A 17,474-nucleotide genomic window follows, 5' to 3' on the forward strand; every position below is an offset into this window, starting at 1 on the left:
TCGCTCGCGCCGAAGGTCGCCTGCCCGGTCTCTGGTAGAGCTCGCCCGCGCCGGCCCCTGGCAAAGGGAGCCCGCACCACCGCGGCGTCCCTGGTGGCGGTGCATCTAGGGGAAAGGCGCTCGAGCGCCGGCGGCGGCAGGGAGCAGCGACGCCGGCGGCTAGAGGCGGCAGGGATCAGCGAGTACGACGGCTGGACGCAACAGCCGCGGTGACAGGACGCGCGTGGCGGCGGGAGACGTCTCAGGTCTGGGGGAGCCATGGCTAGCCCCAACCCGTTTCTCTCTCAAACCTGGAACTGCTACTTTGGTCCATCTCTTCCTCTTGCTCAACAGCTGAAGCACACACAACCAGTGCAGAACCGTTCTGCCAGAACGCCTGCCTAACCTCGCCATATTTGGCCCTCTCAAGAAGGTGCACACTGCTCTCCTTTTCCTGATATTTGCCTCGTTCTTTAAGTGCCCTGCTCCTAGAGCTTCTAATCTTTGTTTGTGCAGACTTGTTTTCTCTATGCCTACAAGGTGGTTGATGAAATTCCAAGAAGGATCTGGGGATGGATTGATCTAGACAAGCCATGTGATTTACAGCCAGCTTCAAATCATCAGCAACTTCCCAGGTGTATGTAGTGTTTTGTTCCATTTTGTCTTATTTTGTGGTATTTCCTTCCCCTTGCCGCTGCAACTGGTTCCATATACAATGATGTCTCTTATTTCTTCTATTGATTTTATTGGAATTAACTCATACTTATGATCCTATAAATAGAGACGCAGAAGTTAGATGAGTTAGGGACAAACATTGAGAGATACATTTTCTATCTATTTTGAAAATTCTTAGCTGTCTGGAAATGATAGTTTTGAGTTCTCCGTGCTGGTTATACAGATAATGGTTCCAGAGTTCTTCTATTCTTGTTAATCGGCGGTGGCAGTAGGTGGATCACGGTGGCTTCATTTGATGGACGGCGGTGGCCGCCAAGCAACCGGCAGTTGGTACAAGCTCGTGTTGTCATGGTAGCGCAGCGTGGCCGCATCATTGAGATTTTGATATGGACCTGCTGGTAATTACCTTGATTTGAAGTTACTAAGCATGACGTTTGTTCGTGTGGATTGCTTTATCTTTTTCATTCTTCATTATACAACGTCGTATGTTCTATTTGATGATATAAAATGGCACAATTCCAATCGAGGTAGCAGCAACTCGTGGTCAACATGAGCTTGTTGAAATTATGTTTCCTAGGACAAAACCAATTCCATCTCAGCCACTTTGAAGTGTTGTTGGGATAATTAATACTGATATATTTCCACATGTCAAACAGACACTTTGGTTTTTACCAGGAAAAGAGAATCAAGAAGAGAGCAACAATAGTTCTGGCTTCATGCCCTCTTTGGTTGTGTTTTTGTGTTCTTTCCTGCTAGCAACCTCCAACATGGTTTATCACTATTAGTTATGTCTTGATTGCGTGATATTCATATGTGCAGGGACAAGAGGGCGAGGATGCTGTTAACACAGAAAACAAAGAGGAATATCAATGTGTGGAGGAAGCTTCATCACCACCGTCCCTCGCTTTTGAATTTGTGATTTTCAGCTCCTTTTGAATTTCAATTATAACTATTAAAGGCTAATTTTATTTCAGGGAGTGAAGCATCAGTGTAAACCCATTATTGAAGTGGTCATGGCTACGGAAGCTAGCCTGCACTTGATCTCCAGATTATGTTGGAGGTTGCTAGCAGGAAAGATTGTTATCGTTCGATCGCGTTTTGGTGGTTTACAGAGGATGTGCACAGGGAAGGCGGCTTTCGCTGGTGTGTGGTATGATCTCCATCTCTGCCAACTTATGTTTTGTTATCATTGATTTGAATGGTATAATTTTTGTGCCATCTAAGAATGATATAATCTGGTTTCATTTTCCCCACAAATGGATACCACAGAGGTCACACCACGTGCTTCACAAAATCTTGGACTTTCCAAAGCTTTTCATAGAAATAATTAGCTAGCTACTTCAGATACTAGACGGATTTGCTTGCTCCCCTGTGTGCTTCATCGCCGTCTTCTGGTCTATCGCCCAAAGGTTCATCAAATCAGATAATAGGGTGGATGTTATTGGTTTTTCAAAATTAGAGAATAAGAATGTGATTCTCCTGATGTCCTATTTGATAATTCTTCTTTTGTGTTGTTCGAGGGAGCTGTCAGTAATATCATTTGCTCTTATCATAATCTTGCAGATTTCTTTCTTCGAATTAAGCTTCATTTTCATGCTTACAGGTCATAATATACTACTGGTGTTTCAGATCTTCACAGTTTGAGCACTCAGAAAGCAAAGTACCAACAGGGGACGTTGTATTCTTCGAAGGTATGGTCCGTGAGGCAATCAACAATAAATCAGCTGATCAAAAGAGAGGAAAGACAATCACGGTATAGCACTTAGACCTTGTATGGGTTTCCTCCTACAAAACAACAATTTGCAGCGTATGCCTCTTTTTTCCCATATGATTTTCATAGCTGGGCTAATATTACTGAACCTTGGTTAATCCAAATTCTCGTGTTAGTGCACTAAGTTTAATTCCTGAGTACCCTGTATCAGAGTTTGCTAAATGTTCTTTCTTTAGAATTGTCTATGCTCATCACTGTAACTTTACAAAGCTATAGACTGTAGTTGTATATGCTCTACACTGTAAGCATTTATGCTGCTGCTTATGTGCTGATCCATATTTTAATTTTCCTAAGCTTGTTTTTTACGTCTTGTCATACTGCATTGTACGTTGAGATATCAAATTATCAATGTTAAGCTGGTTAACCAGTACTTATTAGGCCTTTCGTAACTGGGTGTACCTTCAAAGGCACTTCAATGGTTAAGTTGATTGAATGTTGTCTGGCTAACCAATACGTTTGAATACAATAAGTTATATGCTCTATTTATTGGTGTTTCCTTTAGATTGTTCGCAGCGGCATGTGTTATATCCATAGCGTAACTCGTTGTTAGCTTGCTTATAACTGTTAATGCCTTGCAGGTCTCTGAGTGGATCATCTCACGATACATCACTAAAAAGGTCATGACCTATTGACCTATCAACTTTTTTACTTGTTGCAGAGTGACCAGTTCTTTTGACTCACATAATAATTTTAGATGTGCAAATGTAATGCCGTAGCTTACATGCCTGCCATAAGTATATATTACAGCTCATCGCAAGTCACTTTTTCCTGAATGTTTGTATTAGCTTATCTGATCAATATGTAATTAATAAGTATGTATTTTTTATAATGGAAGTCATGGAATTAAAGCGAAGCTCTTCTGATGTATAATTCAAAATAAATCTATGGACTGAACACACGCTGTACTATAGGGGAAACACACCATGATTTTTTGATATTCTGTTTTGGTTCTGTTCGTGCAAGTGGAAAAGTACAAATCTTGATGAAACACCATGTTTTTCTTTCATACAAGTCGATGGCATGGCTTTGCACTTGGTAAACAATCTACATCTATGGATTATATGTCTAGAGGTGCTTGTTGTTTCAGCACGGACATATTATCTGTGCTATATATTGTAAAGCTAATATTTATCCTTCAATATATAATGGAAGTTTATTCTGATTTCTGTTTTCTGCATCTTTGGTAAATATGCTAGCTCAAAATGGGAGATCTTATTTTACCAATGATCACATGGTATGCGGTTGCCCATTATACCAAAAATAGATTGGGTTAGAAGTTTATCGGTTCCATTTCATTATGTATACAATGTTTTGTAGTACGCTCCTTGACTAGGGGTAGCTAAAGAAACCTATTTGGCTATATACATGATGTGATCCTGGCAAGATAATTTTTCAGATTACTGAATGTTCATTGATCTTTCTTTATGCTTCCCGACTTCCCGCTGCTATTTTCAAAGTCTGGATGCTTAGTTTTCCATTGTTGGTTTGGAGCATTTAGGAAAACTTCTATTTTTGCAGGCTAGGTGCATATGTAATGGATATTCTGGCTCGGATCTATTATTCATGCCACAGTGGGGTGATCTTCTCTCGATCCTCTAGCGTAAGCACGGTCTATGCTATGGTTTTTAGTTTCGATGGACTAATTACTGAATCTGGCTCATTCTTGTGAATAGGTGAAGTAGAAAATTGGCGTGAAATGGAGGATGGCTTTAGTTTGTCAGTTTTTTCATTCCGATGTAATTTATTTATCGACAGCTTCTTGGCCAATATATTTCCAAATTAATACATTAAGTGGTTTTATTGTTTACAGGGAACCTGGTTCTTTTCCTTGGCCCAATTGTGTTGTGTTTGCTTAGCTGATCATAGCTCTGCAAAACTAGACCAAATATAGTTTGCAAGGTAGGGTGGATTAGTGTAATGCAATTTTGTTGTCGAGGTAATGGCTCATACTACCATAGCTTTATGAAACGACTGCCCTGTGGCAGTAGGATGAAATGCACCAGTATGAAGCTGGGCCTAACCATGTTGTATGTTCTTTCTAGGAGATCAAAACATGCTTCTTTTTTGCCCTGCCTACATCTTGATGTGGGTAATGCTACTTTTCTTGGGCCGTGATATTACTATTAGCCTAAGGATCGTTTGGCAAAAAATCATATCAGCCTTCTCTCTAATAAGTAAACTTAATAATATGTTATAGCCTTCTCTCTAATAAGTAAACTTAATAATATGTTATAGCGCATCATTACCATATAGAGCAATGTGACTTGACAAGTGGATGTTGTAATTCCTGTTTGCATAGAATGGGAGTTGAGGGTTGAGTTGTGCAATATTTGGCTATGGTTATTCTATTACAAGTGCATAGAGATGTGGATCTGTATTGATTAGTAATCTTCCAAGTTCATAAGGTGTTGTAAAACTGTGGTTCTCTTATGAATTAAGGTTTTTCACTGGTGCCTCGGCTACAAAAAGTTATATACTTTGATCGAGACCAGCAATTACTTTGGTATGTCCTGCCAAGGCATAATAATAGAGCAGGTGGTAAAACCTCACCCATTCCTCAATTAATTTGTTCCTACAGCTAAGGAAGATGATAGTGTTTGCTATATGTACGTATAGATCTCTAGGCACCCCTTTGGTTTAAAACTTAAATTTACCCAAAAAATTCTTCGAAAGAATACATGCTTCCCTTTTTAGTCATCCTATATGTAGTTGCCAGCTATTGGTGCAATAATGGAACATGATTCATGCTGATTATTGTGACCAAGAAAGTGGGCAGAAATGTTTTATGTTATTAGTTATTGTTTAGTTTCAGCCTCATTGTGGAGGAAGATGTCGCGGCAATGTGGAGACTAGGCGGACTGAAGTGGTCGTCGACTTGCCTCTATTAGAGTTTTCTTTTCCTATTTATGGCCTTAACATGAATTCATAAGAGTGTTTTTAACGGTATTTAATCAAACTTATCAGTATTTATTTTGCTGCAGGTGTTACCTTCTCGACAAAGGGCAGAAAAGGATATTTATGGCATTAATATGAATTTTTGTGGTGTATATGAATCATGAGATATGAAGGAGCAAGGATTGAGGACATGTAGATGCAACTTCTGGAGCATCTTGTTGATGAAGGTTTCATAACATGGTTAGTTTTACTTCATTCCGTCTACATTTATTTGTTATATGAGCATAGCTAACTTTTTTGTTGGGATATTCATATATACATAACTGGAAAGGAATTATTCATTTGCCACTGTAACGTATTGTTTGGAACACAATCTATCTTCTTTGCTTACTAGGAGCTGCTGGCAAAAGTGCATGCATCTTTGTCTTGGTTTGGGACTAATGCTTGAAAATAATTATCTTGTTGTGGAGTGGTGAGAAACTGAGAATTGTACTGAAATTAATGATATATGCACGATGTCGAGCTGCTTTTGATGGGCTGGAAAAATGGATGAACGTTTCATATAGTTAACCAAATGCATATGTATCCATTTCTGAACCCAACGCTTATGTTCGATGCTTCTCCTTTACTTGACAGGTATCAAAGACGTAGAGGAACAGAGCCACTTAACGCCATGTTGGTCTCCTGAAGGTGATCTGAAACCCTTATCTATTTTCTTTCAATCAGCTGGAATCAAAACTTCACAAAAGTAATAAGGTGGGTTGGACTTTATCCGTGGGTTTCGTATAAAAAGGATACATCTCAGATTGTTAAACTTCTGGAAAATTATATCTGAAGCAATGCACCCTGTACCTGTACCATACCTAATGCACCACTCAATTTTGAACTTTAACCTTCACTTCTAGGACTACGTCAGTTTTTATTTTTCTCCATTTTCCTGATGCCAACTTTTGTAGTGGCTGAGATTGTTTGTAGTTACGGAATTTGACCAGATTCTGGGAATTGTTCCCCGTGAAATCCCTGGCGGGAACGCCTATACTGGAATAATATCTTGATCCTTGGGACTTTGTCTCCCTTGCCTGTACTGGAATAATATCTTGATCCTTGGGACTATGTCTCCCTTGAATGTTGCTTGTGCTTCCAAAGACAGCATTTTGTCTGGGTTACCTATTAACATAGTTGATGCAGTATGCAAACATCCTACATAGTCATGAGTTCTAGGAAGTTTCCTCTCCCTTGTGCAGTCAAAAATTGCTGCCAAGTCATTCTTATTATGTCGGAGCTTTTCATTACAATATATCCTTGCTCGTTCTTTGTTCTCTTTGATCAACCTTTTTACGGTTATTACTAGCGACCAATTCTGATTTGTATTGGTTCAGCATAGTTTATGATTAAATATATAATTGCAAGGTCTTCATTCTTGGTCCCTCATTTTTTCCAGGGTATTGAGAATAGTCTTCTTTTTAATAATCTTGGTAACCTGGGACTTGTGTTAAAAACCACCTTATCATGTGGATGCGATTGGTAGAGCAGTAACATTCAATTTTCATAAGTCCAATATCTGTATTTCCTTTTTTGTAGGACTGATTTCCATATCTTTTTTTTTGCCTTCTTGTTTTGTAAGTATAACTCTGCCTATGCCTTTTAGGAATAGCTGGGGCCCAGGTAAAGGAGGAGGGTTGTGTTAGGCTTGGCGACCCAACGTAAAAACCAATCATTCTTATGGATATGAAACCCTTGTTTTGTAAGTATGCAATGCCCTTCAATTCTTTCAGTAAGGAATTGTGCAGTATTTCTTGGCACTTGTTTAGATAATCTACTTTGTGCACAAGATTTCAGAAGATTTCTACATAAGTTTTATTTTCCAAATTTTACTGTCCAACTCATGGATTTTGTTGTGATTGTGAAACCTGTAGGAATAGGTATCGAGCGCCTAGGGCATGTTCCGCAATCTCTGCCTGCCGCCATTGGCTATTTACTATGCTGCGACTTTTTGATTCTATCATCTGTGCTGTATGACAGTGTACTGCTATTGGTGATTTTGTGATCAACTTCGTGTGCAACCAAAGTATTAGTTGTCTTACTGTTGATTCATTTGCGTTTTATTTCTTGCTGATTGTCGCCATGATTTTACTTACTGGCTTCAATTAGCATATTAGCATATTATTAATACTGGCTTTAGTAAGGTATGGCTTCTATTCAGGCTCCGGTTCGGTCTTTGGGCTGGGGCACAACGGGTCATCCTATGTATTTGTCGTCCATTAGCATATTATTAATACGCTTTCGTTTGGACTGATTTAGGCATTTCTCTCATGTATTGATTCTGCCACTTGCGCGATAGCGCAACTGGTCATCTAGTTTATACAAAAGCAAGCCCTATATGGGCTTTTAAATAACTAAAAAAACCTAGCTAGGGTTTGGGGTGAACGCAGTAGCCGCCGGCGCGCCGCCTAGTCCGTGTAGAAGTCGTCGTCCTCCTCGTCATTGTCGGCGTCGATGATGATGACGCCCCCGGGCGGTGAGGCGCGACACAGGAGCGCGCCAGGGATTCTGGCCACGACAACCAATGGGCTTATTCCCAGGGCGAGCGCGGGTCCGGAAGGGGCTGGCCGGCCTGCACAGGCGTGCTAGACGCGCCTCCTTCTCCTGCTGCGCCCCCGCAGCCGCCTGCATCTCCGCCTCGTGCTTGAGGCGGACATGGCGCTCCTCCTACTCCCGGTGTGCGGCCTGGTGCGTGGCCTCCTCCTGCCGGTGCACCATGTCGAGGAAGGCCCAGGCGTCGGCGTCCTCGCGCGCTCGCCTAGCCTCCTCCTCCAGCGCGGAGGTGCGGAGCACCTCGGCGAGGTGCAGCCACTTGGCCAGCTCCTCGAGGTCGTTCACCTCGACGCACGCCGCGAGCGTGATGCGCATCTCCAGGCCGTCCTCCTCCGCCTCCACGAGCGGCGGCAGTGGCGCGGCCACTTGGGCCGCGTCGTCGATGTAGAGGCCACCTTGGCGATGGGGGAGGCCTCCTGGCCGATGCCGGTGGCGTGCAGGGCATCGCGCGAGACCTCGTCGTGGCCGCGCGTCATGCGAAGAACGTCTGGTGCGCTGCTCGTGCTCCGCCTCGAACCACAGGTGCCAGTACGGGCTCTTCTCCGCGTACACTGGGTCCTGCCGAAGGTCCGCCAGGAGCTGGGCGTGGCGCCGCTAGATCTTGCCGAGGCGAGCGCGGCCGGTGGCGGGGATCAGTGGCATCGGGACCCGATCTGGGCTCAGGTGCCACCCGTGGGGGAGTTGGACGCCCCCTGATGTTGTGCAGAGTAATTTAGTTGGGAAACCCCAAGAGAAAGGTATGATGAGCACAACAACAAGTTTTCCCTCAGAAAGAAAAACCAAGGTTTAATCGATCAGTAGGAGAAAGAAATCACTTCTGAAGGTTGTTGCCGGATGACTTTAGCAGGGCGCACTACCGGTGTGAGCAACAACGTGAAACCTGCACACAACATAACTAAACTACTTTGCCCAACTTACAGTTAGGATGTCAATCTCACTGGTTTTGCTGAAAACAAAGGATTAGATGTATAGTGTGGAAAGAGATGTTTGTTTGTAGTGAAATAAAGAGAACAGTGCTTGTAGTAAGGAAACAGAACATGTATTTGCAGTAGATGATCAGTATAAAAGAAAGGCCCGGGGTCCACAGTTCACTACAGGTGTCTCTCCATAAAGATAAATAATATGCTGGGTAAATAAATTACAGTTGAACAATTGACAGAATAAAGATCATACATGACAACATGATTACTATGAGATTCATTTGGGCATTACAACAAGATTCACAGACCGTAATCCAACTAAATCTGACTAATAATCCATCCTCGGGATATCAGTCGAACAACTTTGGGTATTAAGTTGCAAGCAACATATTATTGCATTAAGTAAAGTGTGTAAAGTAAATAATAAAATTATTCTAGGATAAAGCATTGTTGTTTTCTCCCTAATAGCAACAACGCATCTACAACCTTAGGAATTATTGTCACCCTCCAAGATTTCTAGAGGCATGAACCCACTATCGAGCATAAGTACTCCCTCTTGGAGTCACAAGCACATACTTGATCAGAGCATCTACTAGCAACAGAGAGCATGCAAGATCACAAATAACATATAAAACAGATCTATAATCAACTCAATCATAGTATTCAATATTCGTCGGATCCCAGAAAACACAATGATGATCTTGATCATGTTAGGCAGCTCACATGATCTAAACATCAAGCATAAGGAGAAGACAACCATCTAGCTATTGTTATGGACCCGTAGTCCAAAGATGAACTACTCACGCATCACTTCAGAAGCGGGCATGGTGGTGAAGAGGCCTCCGGTGATGATCTCCCTCTCCGGCAGGGTCCCGTAAAGAGCTTCAGAACCCTCCCGAACTAGGGTCGACGATGGCGGCGGCTACAGAACTTTTCGTGGATGGAGGCTCGGGTATTTAGGTTTTTCCCAAGGATGTCAATTTATAGGCGAAAGGGCGATGTCGGTAGGCGCCCGGGGGGCACACCATGCCTAGGCGCGGCCAGGGGGGCCCACGCCTAGGGGTGTGTGGCCGCCTCCCGGCTCTTCTCCGTCTCCCCTTTGGACTCCGTCACCGTGACAGCAAAATAGGAACTTCGTCTTTTGTTTCGTCCAATTCCGAGAATATTTCTAGAACAACTTTTCTGAAATACAAAAATAGCAGAAAATATGAACTAACACTGTGGCATCTTGTTAATAGGTTAGTTCCAGAAAATGCATAAAAATAACACGAAGTGTAAACAAAACATATAGCAACTGGTGTAAAACAAGCATATGGAGCATCAAAAATTATAGATACGTTTGCAACGTATCAGCATCCCCAAGGTTAACTCCTGCTCGTCTCGAGTAGGTAAGTGATAACAAAAATAATTTTTAAGGTGACATGCAGCCAACACAATCTTGATCAAGTTATTGTAAAAGCATTGTAAGCTGAGATCAAAGTACTCTAAACATAGACATGATAGATAGAATTCTAACAAGCAACTATCACTACAAGAAAAGTTCTGATAGACAACGTCCCAAAATCGTCAACTAAGGGGCATTTTTCGTCGCCTATGGGCCTAACCCGACGATATGGGTTCTGTTGTCGAAACTGCGTCAGGCAAAGTCCTACGACGTTTTTTTCGGTCCGTCGCCTTTGGGCGCCCTTCCGCCACGGAAAATCGGACCGTTGCGCAAGTGTTTTCGGGAGCCCGTTGACTGCTGACGTCATGCAAACCGACACGTGGCAGACGCCGTTAACCGGTAGTTAACGGCGTTAACCGCCGCAACCCCGTGGTAGATGGTAGGCCACACGAGGCCTGCCACGTCTTAAGCGGGCCGGCCCATTAAGTTTGCGGGCCAGGCCAGCTGACTTAGTTTGACAGGTCAACTATATAGCTGGGTTGGTCCATTAAGTACGTGGGCCGGTCCTAACCTCTAAGGTTGACTGGTCAAAACTTAAACGGGCCGGCCCACTAAGCATGTGGGCCGGGCCGAATGCACTCGTTTGACCGGTCAGCAGGCAAAAGGGCCGGCCCACAAGACATGCGGGGCCCACTTTCCTGTTATCGGGCCGGCCCATTTAACAAGTGGGGTCCACCTTTAAGCAACTGGGCCGGCCCAATTAGCATGTGGGTCCCACATTCTGTTAAGGGCCGGCCGTTTAGTATGTGGGGTCCCCATATGCAGCTAGGCCCACGAGTTGTGGGTCGGCCCAATAGCGAGTGGGTCCACTTTCTGTTAAAGGACCGGCCCATTTAGTACGTGGGGTCCACCATATAGCAAGTGGGCGGCCCAACAAGATAGTGGGCGGGCCAAAACACGGTGGGTCCACATTCTAGTTAAGGCGGCCCATTTAGTATGTGGGGTCCACCATATAGCAATGGGTGGCCCAACAAGATAGTGGCGGGCCAAAAACACGGTGGGTCCGCTTCCTGTTAAAGGGCCAGCCCATTTAGTATGTGGGGTCCACCATATAGCAAGTGGGCTGGCCCAACAAGATAGTGGGCCGGCCCAATAAGCAGGTGGGGCCCACAGTGGTGTAACCGGGCCGGCCCAGTTAGTAAGTGGGGTCCACCAAAACGCAAGTGGGCTGGCCCAACAGTTCGGCGGGCCGGCCCAATAATATATGCGGGGCCCACTATCCTGTTAACGGGCCGGCCCAATTAGCAAGTGGGGTCCACCACAAAGTTAGTGGGCCGGCCCAATAAGCTTGTGGGGCCAGCTTTCCAGTTACGGGGCCGGCTCGGTAGTGGGTGGGGTCCACCTTTTATATGCCGGCATAATAGGCGCTTTAGGATTTTGCGGGCCGGCATATATGTGATTTCGCTTAATTGGGCCGTTTAAGGGATGGGAATTTGTGATTTAGATACTGAGAATATTTACGCGGCACATGATTTACGTCGGATAGCCTCACTTACCACAAGCACCATAGAAAAAATGCGCGAAAGTACTATAAAAACTAACTAAATATTACATCAGTTTGCAAGGCTTTGAAAAAATATTACGGAACCCGGAGAAATTGAATGGTAATTAAACCTAGCAATACAATGAAGCCATTCGGCAATCTTTTAAGTTGTCCATGCAACACCTATATACGAAACAAAAACATTACAAGTTAAGACAGCAACAATGGAAAGGCAAAGACACTACAAAATTGTTTGCCAAAGAATTTGGAACTCATCATTTCGTTGTTATAACAAGATCATTGTAATGCGCACAATAAGCAAACAAAGAGTGCATGCCGCATACCAACAGCCAATATAACGAGCACGTTAGAATGAAACGGCGGACTTACTACTTGTCGAGTCCCATGCAAACCAACATGTTCGGGGAGTACAAAATTGGCATGAACAACATAGTAGCGAGGCTATAAATTTTGTAACAACGGTCGAGCAAGATGAAGTTATGATGGCTACATCTACGAGACAGGGAATGTAAACCAAAAATAGAAGTTACGATGGCAGAAGCTAAAGAGGAGGGAATGTGAACCAACATGTGCCAAGTGCAATTACTTCAAATTGGCCGTGAACTAAATAATACTCCTGAACTTATAGTGAAGGGGATGCAAATCAAAATACTCCTGAACTTATAGTGAAGGGGATGCAAATCAAGATGTTTCGGGATATAAACTTCTATAATAGCTAGGAATAAAACAGATAGAAGTTATAATGGCATCACTCATAAACTTGTAGATAAGGGATTGCAAATCAATTTGTTTCGGGATATAAAGTTGTAATGAGCAACACATAGAGGATAGTAAATGCTACGGCTTAGGATGGACCAGAAACGGAATATAGTGGGATCACCTGTGAACTTGTAGAAGGGGGAATGCACACCAATATGTTCAGCATTCCATATGTGAGCGCCATGCCAAGTAAGAGAAACAAGTTAATATTGCAGCATTTGAAGAATCAGGTTGCAGACAAAATTATGATCGAAGTAGCTACTGTGACGAGATCAAATAAATGTGTACTGCAGGATGGCAGAGCGATAGCATGCGGGAACTAATAGCGAGCGGTTACTTTGTTAGCTTACGACGAAGTAGATAGAAATAACTACGGCATCACCTGTAGTACAGGGAATGCGAACCAACATGTTCGGGGAGAACAAGATTGGCATGAACAAAATAGTAGCAGCCTATAATTTTTGTAACAACGACTGAGCAAGATAGAAGTTATGATGGCTACATCTACAGAGCAGGGAATGCAAACCAAAATGTTTAATCGCTTAAAGTTAGCAATGAACTAGAGAATAGCAAGGTGTTACTGTCATAGCTAGGAATGAACTAAAAGAGCTTCAGACAACAAGCATCTGAACCCAGAACATGGCGCTAAAACAAGGGACTTACATTAGGAGAAGCACTCGTGGGAGTCACAGCGAGATCTTCACGGGGTTGATAGATCCGGTGATGAAGTACACTACATGTGCTACTTGGGGTTGGAGAGACGGCCATTACACTTCTTGGTTACTCATCTCATCTACAAAAACGTAATGGCGCGTTGTTAGCACAAACAGGTTCCCCCAAGATTAAAGAAGAACTTGCAGGCAAGCAATAGAAAAGCGACAGTAGAAGAGTTTAGATCATGCACGGCGCCGGTGAAGCAGATCCGGTTAATGCACAGTGGTGTCGGTGAGCTAGATCCGATGCGGTGGACGACGGATCCGGCGAAGCGGCTCCGGTGGGGTGGACGATACCGCAGCTGAAACGACTGCGGTAGACTGCTGGATGAGTATATGGTTTCGAGGTTCGGCGGGGATGATCCGGTCCGGTTGATGACGGCGTCGATGAAGCGGCTCCGGCAGACAGCCGGATGACGAGGATCGCGAGGCCTCGGGTAGGCCAGGGAAGTCCGGCGGGGATGTTCCGGTGCGGTGGCCGTGGAGGTGGGAGAGAGAGGGACTTGGGAAGTTCCGGTGGGTGGTCTCAGAGGAGAGAGTGAGGGAAATGAATTTTTTTTCGGGGAGTTTCCGGAGCTAGGGAGGTGGTGATCGAAAAAAATGACGGGTAGACCCCCACCAACCGACTTATACATGGACATTGTTGTCATCTTTACGAGGGTAGAATGGGAAGTTAGAAGCGTGTGAAATATTTGTATTTTTCGGGCGGGAAGTTTTGCCGTTGGAATGAGATTTCGAATTTGGCCACAGTCCAAGTACTAAGTAATACAAAAATATGAGACCGTACTAGTACGGCCAAATGTCACATCAATTCATCATCACGTTGAAAATCGGTTACCACGATCATAATTATTGGCCGTTGGCACATCAGTTCTCCAACGCTTGATCCAACGGTCAAAGTTCCTTTTTTTTAAGAGAACGGTCAAAATTCATTGGATTCGGTCGGGAACTGCACGCGCCAAAACGAGTCCGACGAAGATGTTTCTAGAGTTCTCACGGACGCGCCTTGGCGATACATTGAATGCAAATCTTGCAAGGTCAAAAAAAATGCAAATCTTCGAGGATCGTATGTGGCTGCTATGAGCTGAAGTACTCCATGAAACCATGAACATACATGTAGATGGGAATCCCATGTAGACGATTTGAAGAACGACCCGCTGCATCTTTCACAAATCCATCTACATGACATGATAAACTTTAATTAAGAAGCAGCCACGTAACAATTATTGCCCAAAATCTAACGGGTTCGACAATAAGCTGGTAATTCTCTATTATATATAAACACCAAAAAAATATAGCAAGTAAGAAAGGAGTGTCAATGCCACCAGGACTTACAAAAAAAGGGAATTAGCACTTCGTAATCTCTTTGTTTTTACACATACCTTCTGCTCAGGAATCCAGGGCCTAGGGTCACATCAAGTCATAATCAGAAACCAAAGTCGGTTCCCATGTTCTCCAATTCAAAACGCGTACAAAATATTTCAGTGTGTGAAATAATTGTATTCGATAGGCAGGAGGTATATGCTACAGTGTTGAGATTTTGAATTAGACGGTTGTTAAGCTATTGATTATATGGAGTCGAAATTTGGTAGCATACATAAGTATCTCTGTTCACAACTCGCCTTGTACGGAAGCGAGGAACAGTCTGTTGTGTTGCGGCACAACACAAAGGAGAAGCAACTGTTCCGTTCATTGCACTCAATACGGCGATGAATGAACCGAGACCAGTTGACAAGCTTCTAGACCTGGGCTATATGTAGAAAGTCTGGAAATCAATGGATCACAGAAAATCATCAGTGTCAAGCTTTAATGCACTAGCCAACGCGACCAAAAGTCCGAACTTGAGACTATGGGCTCTGATACCATGTCAAGCTTCATCCACGAGCCAACGGAACCACAAGTCGGAACTAATGGAAAGGGCTAGGCAATCCACTTATAATATTAACAATCAGCAGGGTTCCGGTTCAAAAAAAAATCCACATCACAACAAGGAAACGACCACCAAGATCATAGCAATTGCAGATAAATGCACCTACGAAATATGCTCAGACTAAGGAACCATTTTACAAGACCAAGGTAATGACCCGTCACTTGTCCCCGTTCATCTCCAATTATCTAGCGAGATACTCTTCTTACTACTTACTAGCATTCCTAACCTGCTCCGGTAGGGCCTCCTTACGTGCTTGCTATCGTTCTAAAATTGTCGACTTCTAGTCTTAGCGCAGGTGATGCAGCTCGTTCTACTTGGAGTTGCTCCTCTAGAACTTGAGCATGCAAATACTTTGACTTGGACATGGACTTGCACTTCGGCGAGTCCAGCATTCCGTAAGAAAGTGTTTTTGGCAATGCCTTTCTTTTTTATTGCCATAGAAAATGCCTTCACACATTCTTCATCGGTTTTTTCCAGACCGTTTTTACCGGGTTTTGCCATCTCTAATTTCATATCTTCCTGCAAAAAATTCAGTTCGTACACATGTGTAAACATGATAGTTACTACAGAGAAACTTGCTTGATAGTAGATTTATCATGTGTATGACCTACTTTTATTCCTACGAGTTTGGCATGTCTGATTCACATCACATGAATTTTAATAAACATATATAATATCATATTGACATGTACTTTACTACTCCTACAAGTTGGGATGTGAGTCGTCACAAAATTTCAATCTTTGAGAAGACTTACAAGAACACTCTGTGCGACTTCTCCAATCACTTCAAGTTTGTTCTTCTGGCATGCTTCAAAAATCTGCGGCGAAGTCATCTCTTTGTTTGGTTCCCTTTTACTTGCATTATGTAACATCTGCATTTTAGTACTACCATTTATAAATCGAATAACGTGGTTGAAATGGAGGATCATAATATAAGCTGCACCTTTGGTGTATATACTCTGCATGATCTTTTACTAAAATATTTCTAAATAGCGAGTATAAAACAACATGTCCTTACTTTTTGCCGAATGTGCACTATAAGGTTACGAGATCCCGTACGGCTAGGTAAAAGTAGTTTACCGCGGTTTTTCGATTCTGTTTAGCCAAATTACGCAAAAGGAGACTAGTGAGACAACTTGCTATAAATAAGAATCCAAGATGTGATCTGGTCTCGGTCTTACAAATCATACCATATTCTTTGGATCGGACCCAGTGCTTCACAAGATCTCCCCACTGTTTGTCAGTCATTTGCTTAAAAGGAGATATAGTTGGAACACTCCCAGTAATCTTTCCAGTGAAGTATTTCTTCTTTAGCCTGCTGCGATACTGGCGCAGACAGTCTGAGAATAGACTGTTGAGAACATGCTTTACTTCCTCTTGGTCCTCATCGAACTCGAACCTTAGCTGTTCACAACAATATAAACCGTTGGTGCGATATACATAGAGCCAACAACAAGCTAGAAGGAACGGGACGTGCCAATGTGGTATACTAGTATGAGTAACATTACCAAGAGAAAGATGACTTACGTGTAACTCTGTGCACTAATTTTTCAAAATGCGCGAGAGGTGTCTACGTGCTCTTTCCATGTTGGGAAGATAGGAATTTCATTCCTGACGAAAATTCCTACATCCGATGCTAATTTACAAGATTCTTCGGGTCCAGTGGCCTTACGCCACCTACGATAGATGAAAGGCGAAATCTTGATTCCATCCCGGCAAGCTTAGCTACGAACATTTTCCCTACTGTTGGGCCCCTCGTTTTTCTTGATCGTGGTGCAACTACAAAGTTAAGCATTACATCAAGCTATCAAGGTAGATATATATATTTATATATATATATATTTATTTATTTATCTATAAAGTATAACTTTATAACGGAGAATGAAACTATAAGCATTGGAAAATGTACCTTCTTCGGTGTGGGGCTCATCCTCAGGGGAGTTGTCTATGGCAGGACTAATATGGGTCAGTGGGAGATCATCAACGGTTTGTTGATGTTGTGCTAACGAGTGTTTGGCCGGTTGTGGTTGTGTCGGTGGGGCCCGGTACGGTGTGTCCTTGGGCGGTATTTCCTACCACGGCTACTTGCTGATCCCAATTGTGGCTGAGAAGTTGCCGTGGAAGCTGGATTCTGCTGCCAATTGTTGTTGAGAAGTTGCTGTGGAAGCTGGATTCTGCTGCCAATTGTGGCTGAGAAGTTGCTTGTGGAAGCTGGTTCTGCTGCCAATTGTGGCTGAGAAGTTCTTGTGGAAGCTGGATTCTGCTGCCGATTGTCGTCTGGTTGATTGG

General features: G+C 43.4%; 1 protein-coding gene across 10 annotated transcripts; it reads left to right on the forward strand.

The window, feature by feature from the left end:
• Positions 1–191: 191 nt before the first annotated feature.
• Positions 192–7,277, forward strand: LOC124665920. Of its 10 annotated transcripts, none has more exons than XR_006990747.1 (13): positions 192–412; positions 496–616; positions 878–1,052; positions 1,311–1,382; positions 1,474–1,804; positions 2,258–2,407; positions 3,004–3,042; positions 3,944–4,034; positions 4,099–4,161; positions 4,236–5,560; positions 5,957–6,010; positions 6,969–7,064; positions 7,237–7,277. XR_006990747.1 is itself a non-coding variant. In XM_047203272.1 (5 exons), the coding sequence occupies exons 1-4, from the start codon at positions 1,706–1,708 to the stop codon at positions 4,022–4,024; spliced, it is 369 nt and encodes a 122-aa protein (XP_047059228.1). In that variant the 5' UTR covers positions 1,086–1,705; the 3' UTR covers position 4,025; positions 4,099–4,230. The 10 variants fall into 10 exon arrangements, 1 of the variants encoding a protein (XP_047059228.1); XR_006990742.1 differs by having other exon boundaries at positions 3,944–4,025; positions 4,099–5,291; positions 5,407–5,560; XR_006990748.1 differs by having other exon boundaries at positions 3,944–4,025; positions 4,099–4,324; positions 5,407–5,560.
• The last annotated feature ends 10,197 nt before the right edge of the window (positions 7,278–17,474 follow it).

Source organism: Lolium rigidum, chromosome 6 (genome assembly GCF_022539505.1).
Source record: "Lolium rigidum isolate FL_2022 chromosome 6, APGP_CSIRO_Lrig_0.1, whole genome shotgun sequence".
In the NCBI taxonomy this organism is placed as follows: Eukaryota; Viridiplantae; Streptophyta; class Magnoliopsida; order Poales; family Poaceae; genus Lolium; species Lolium rigidum.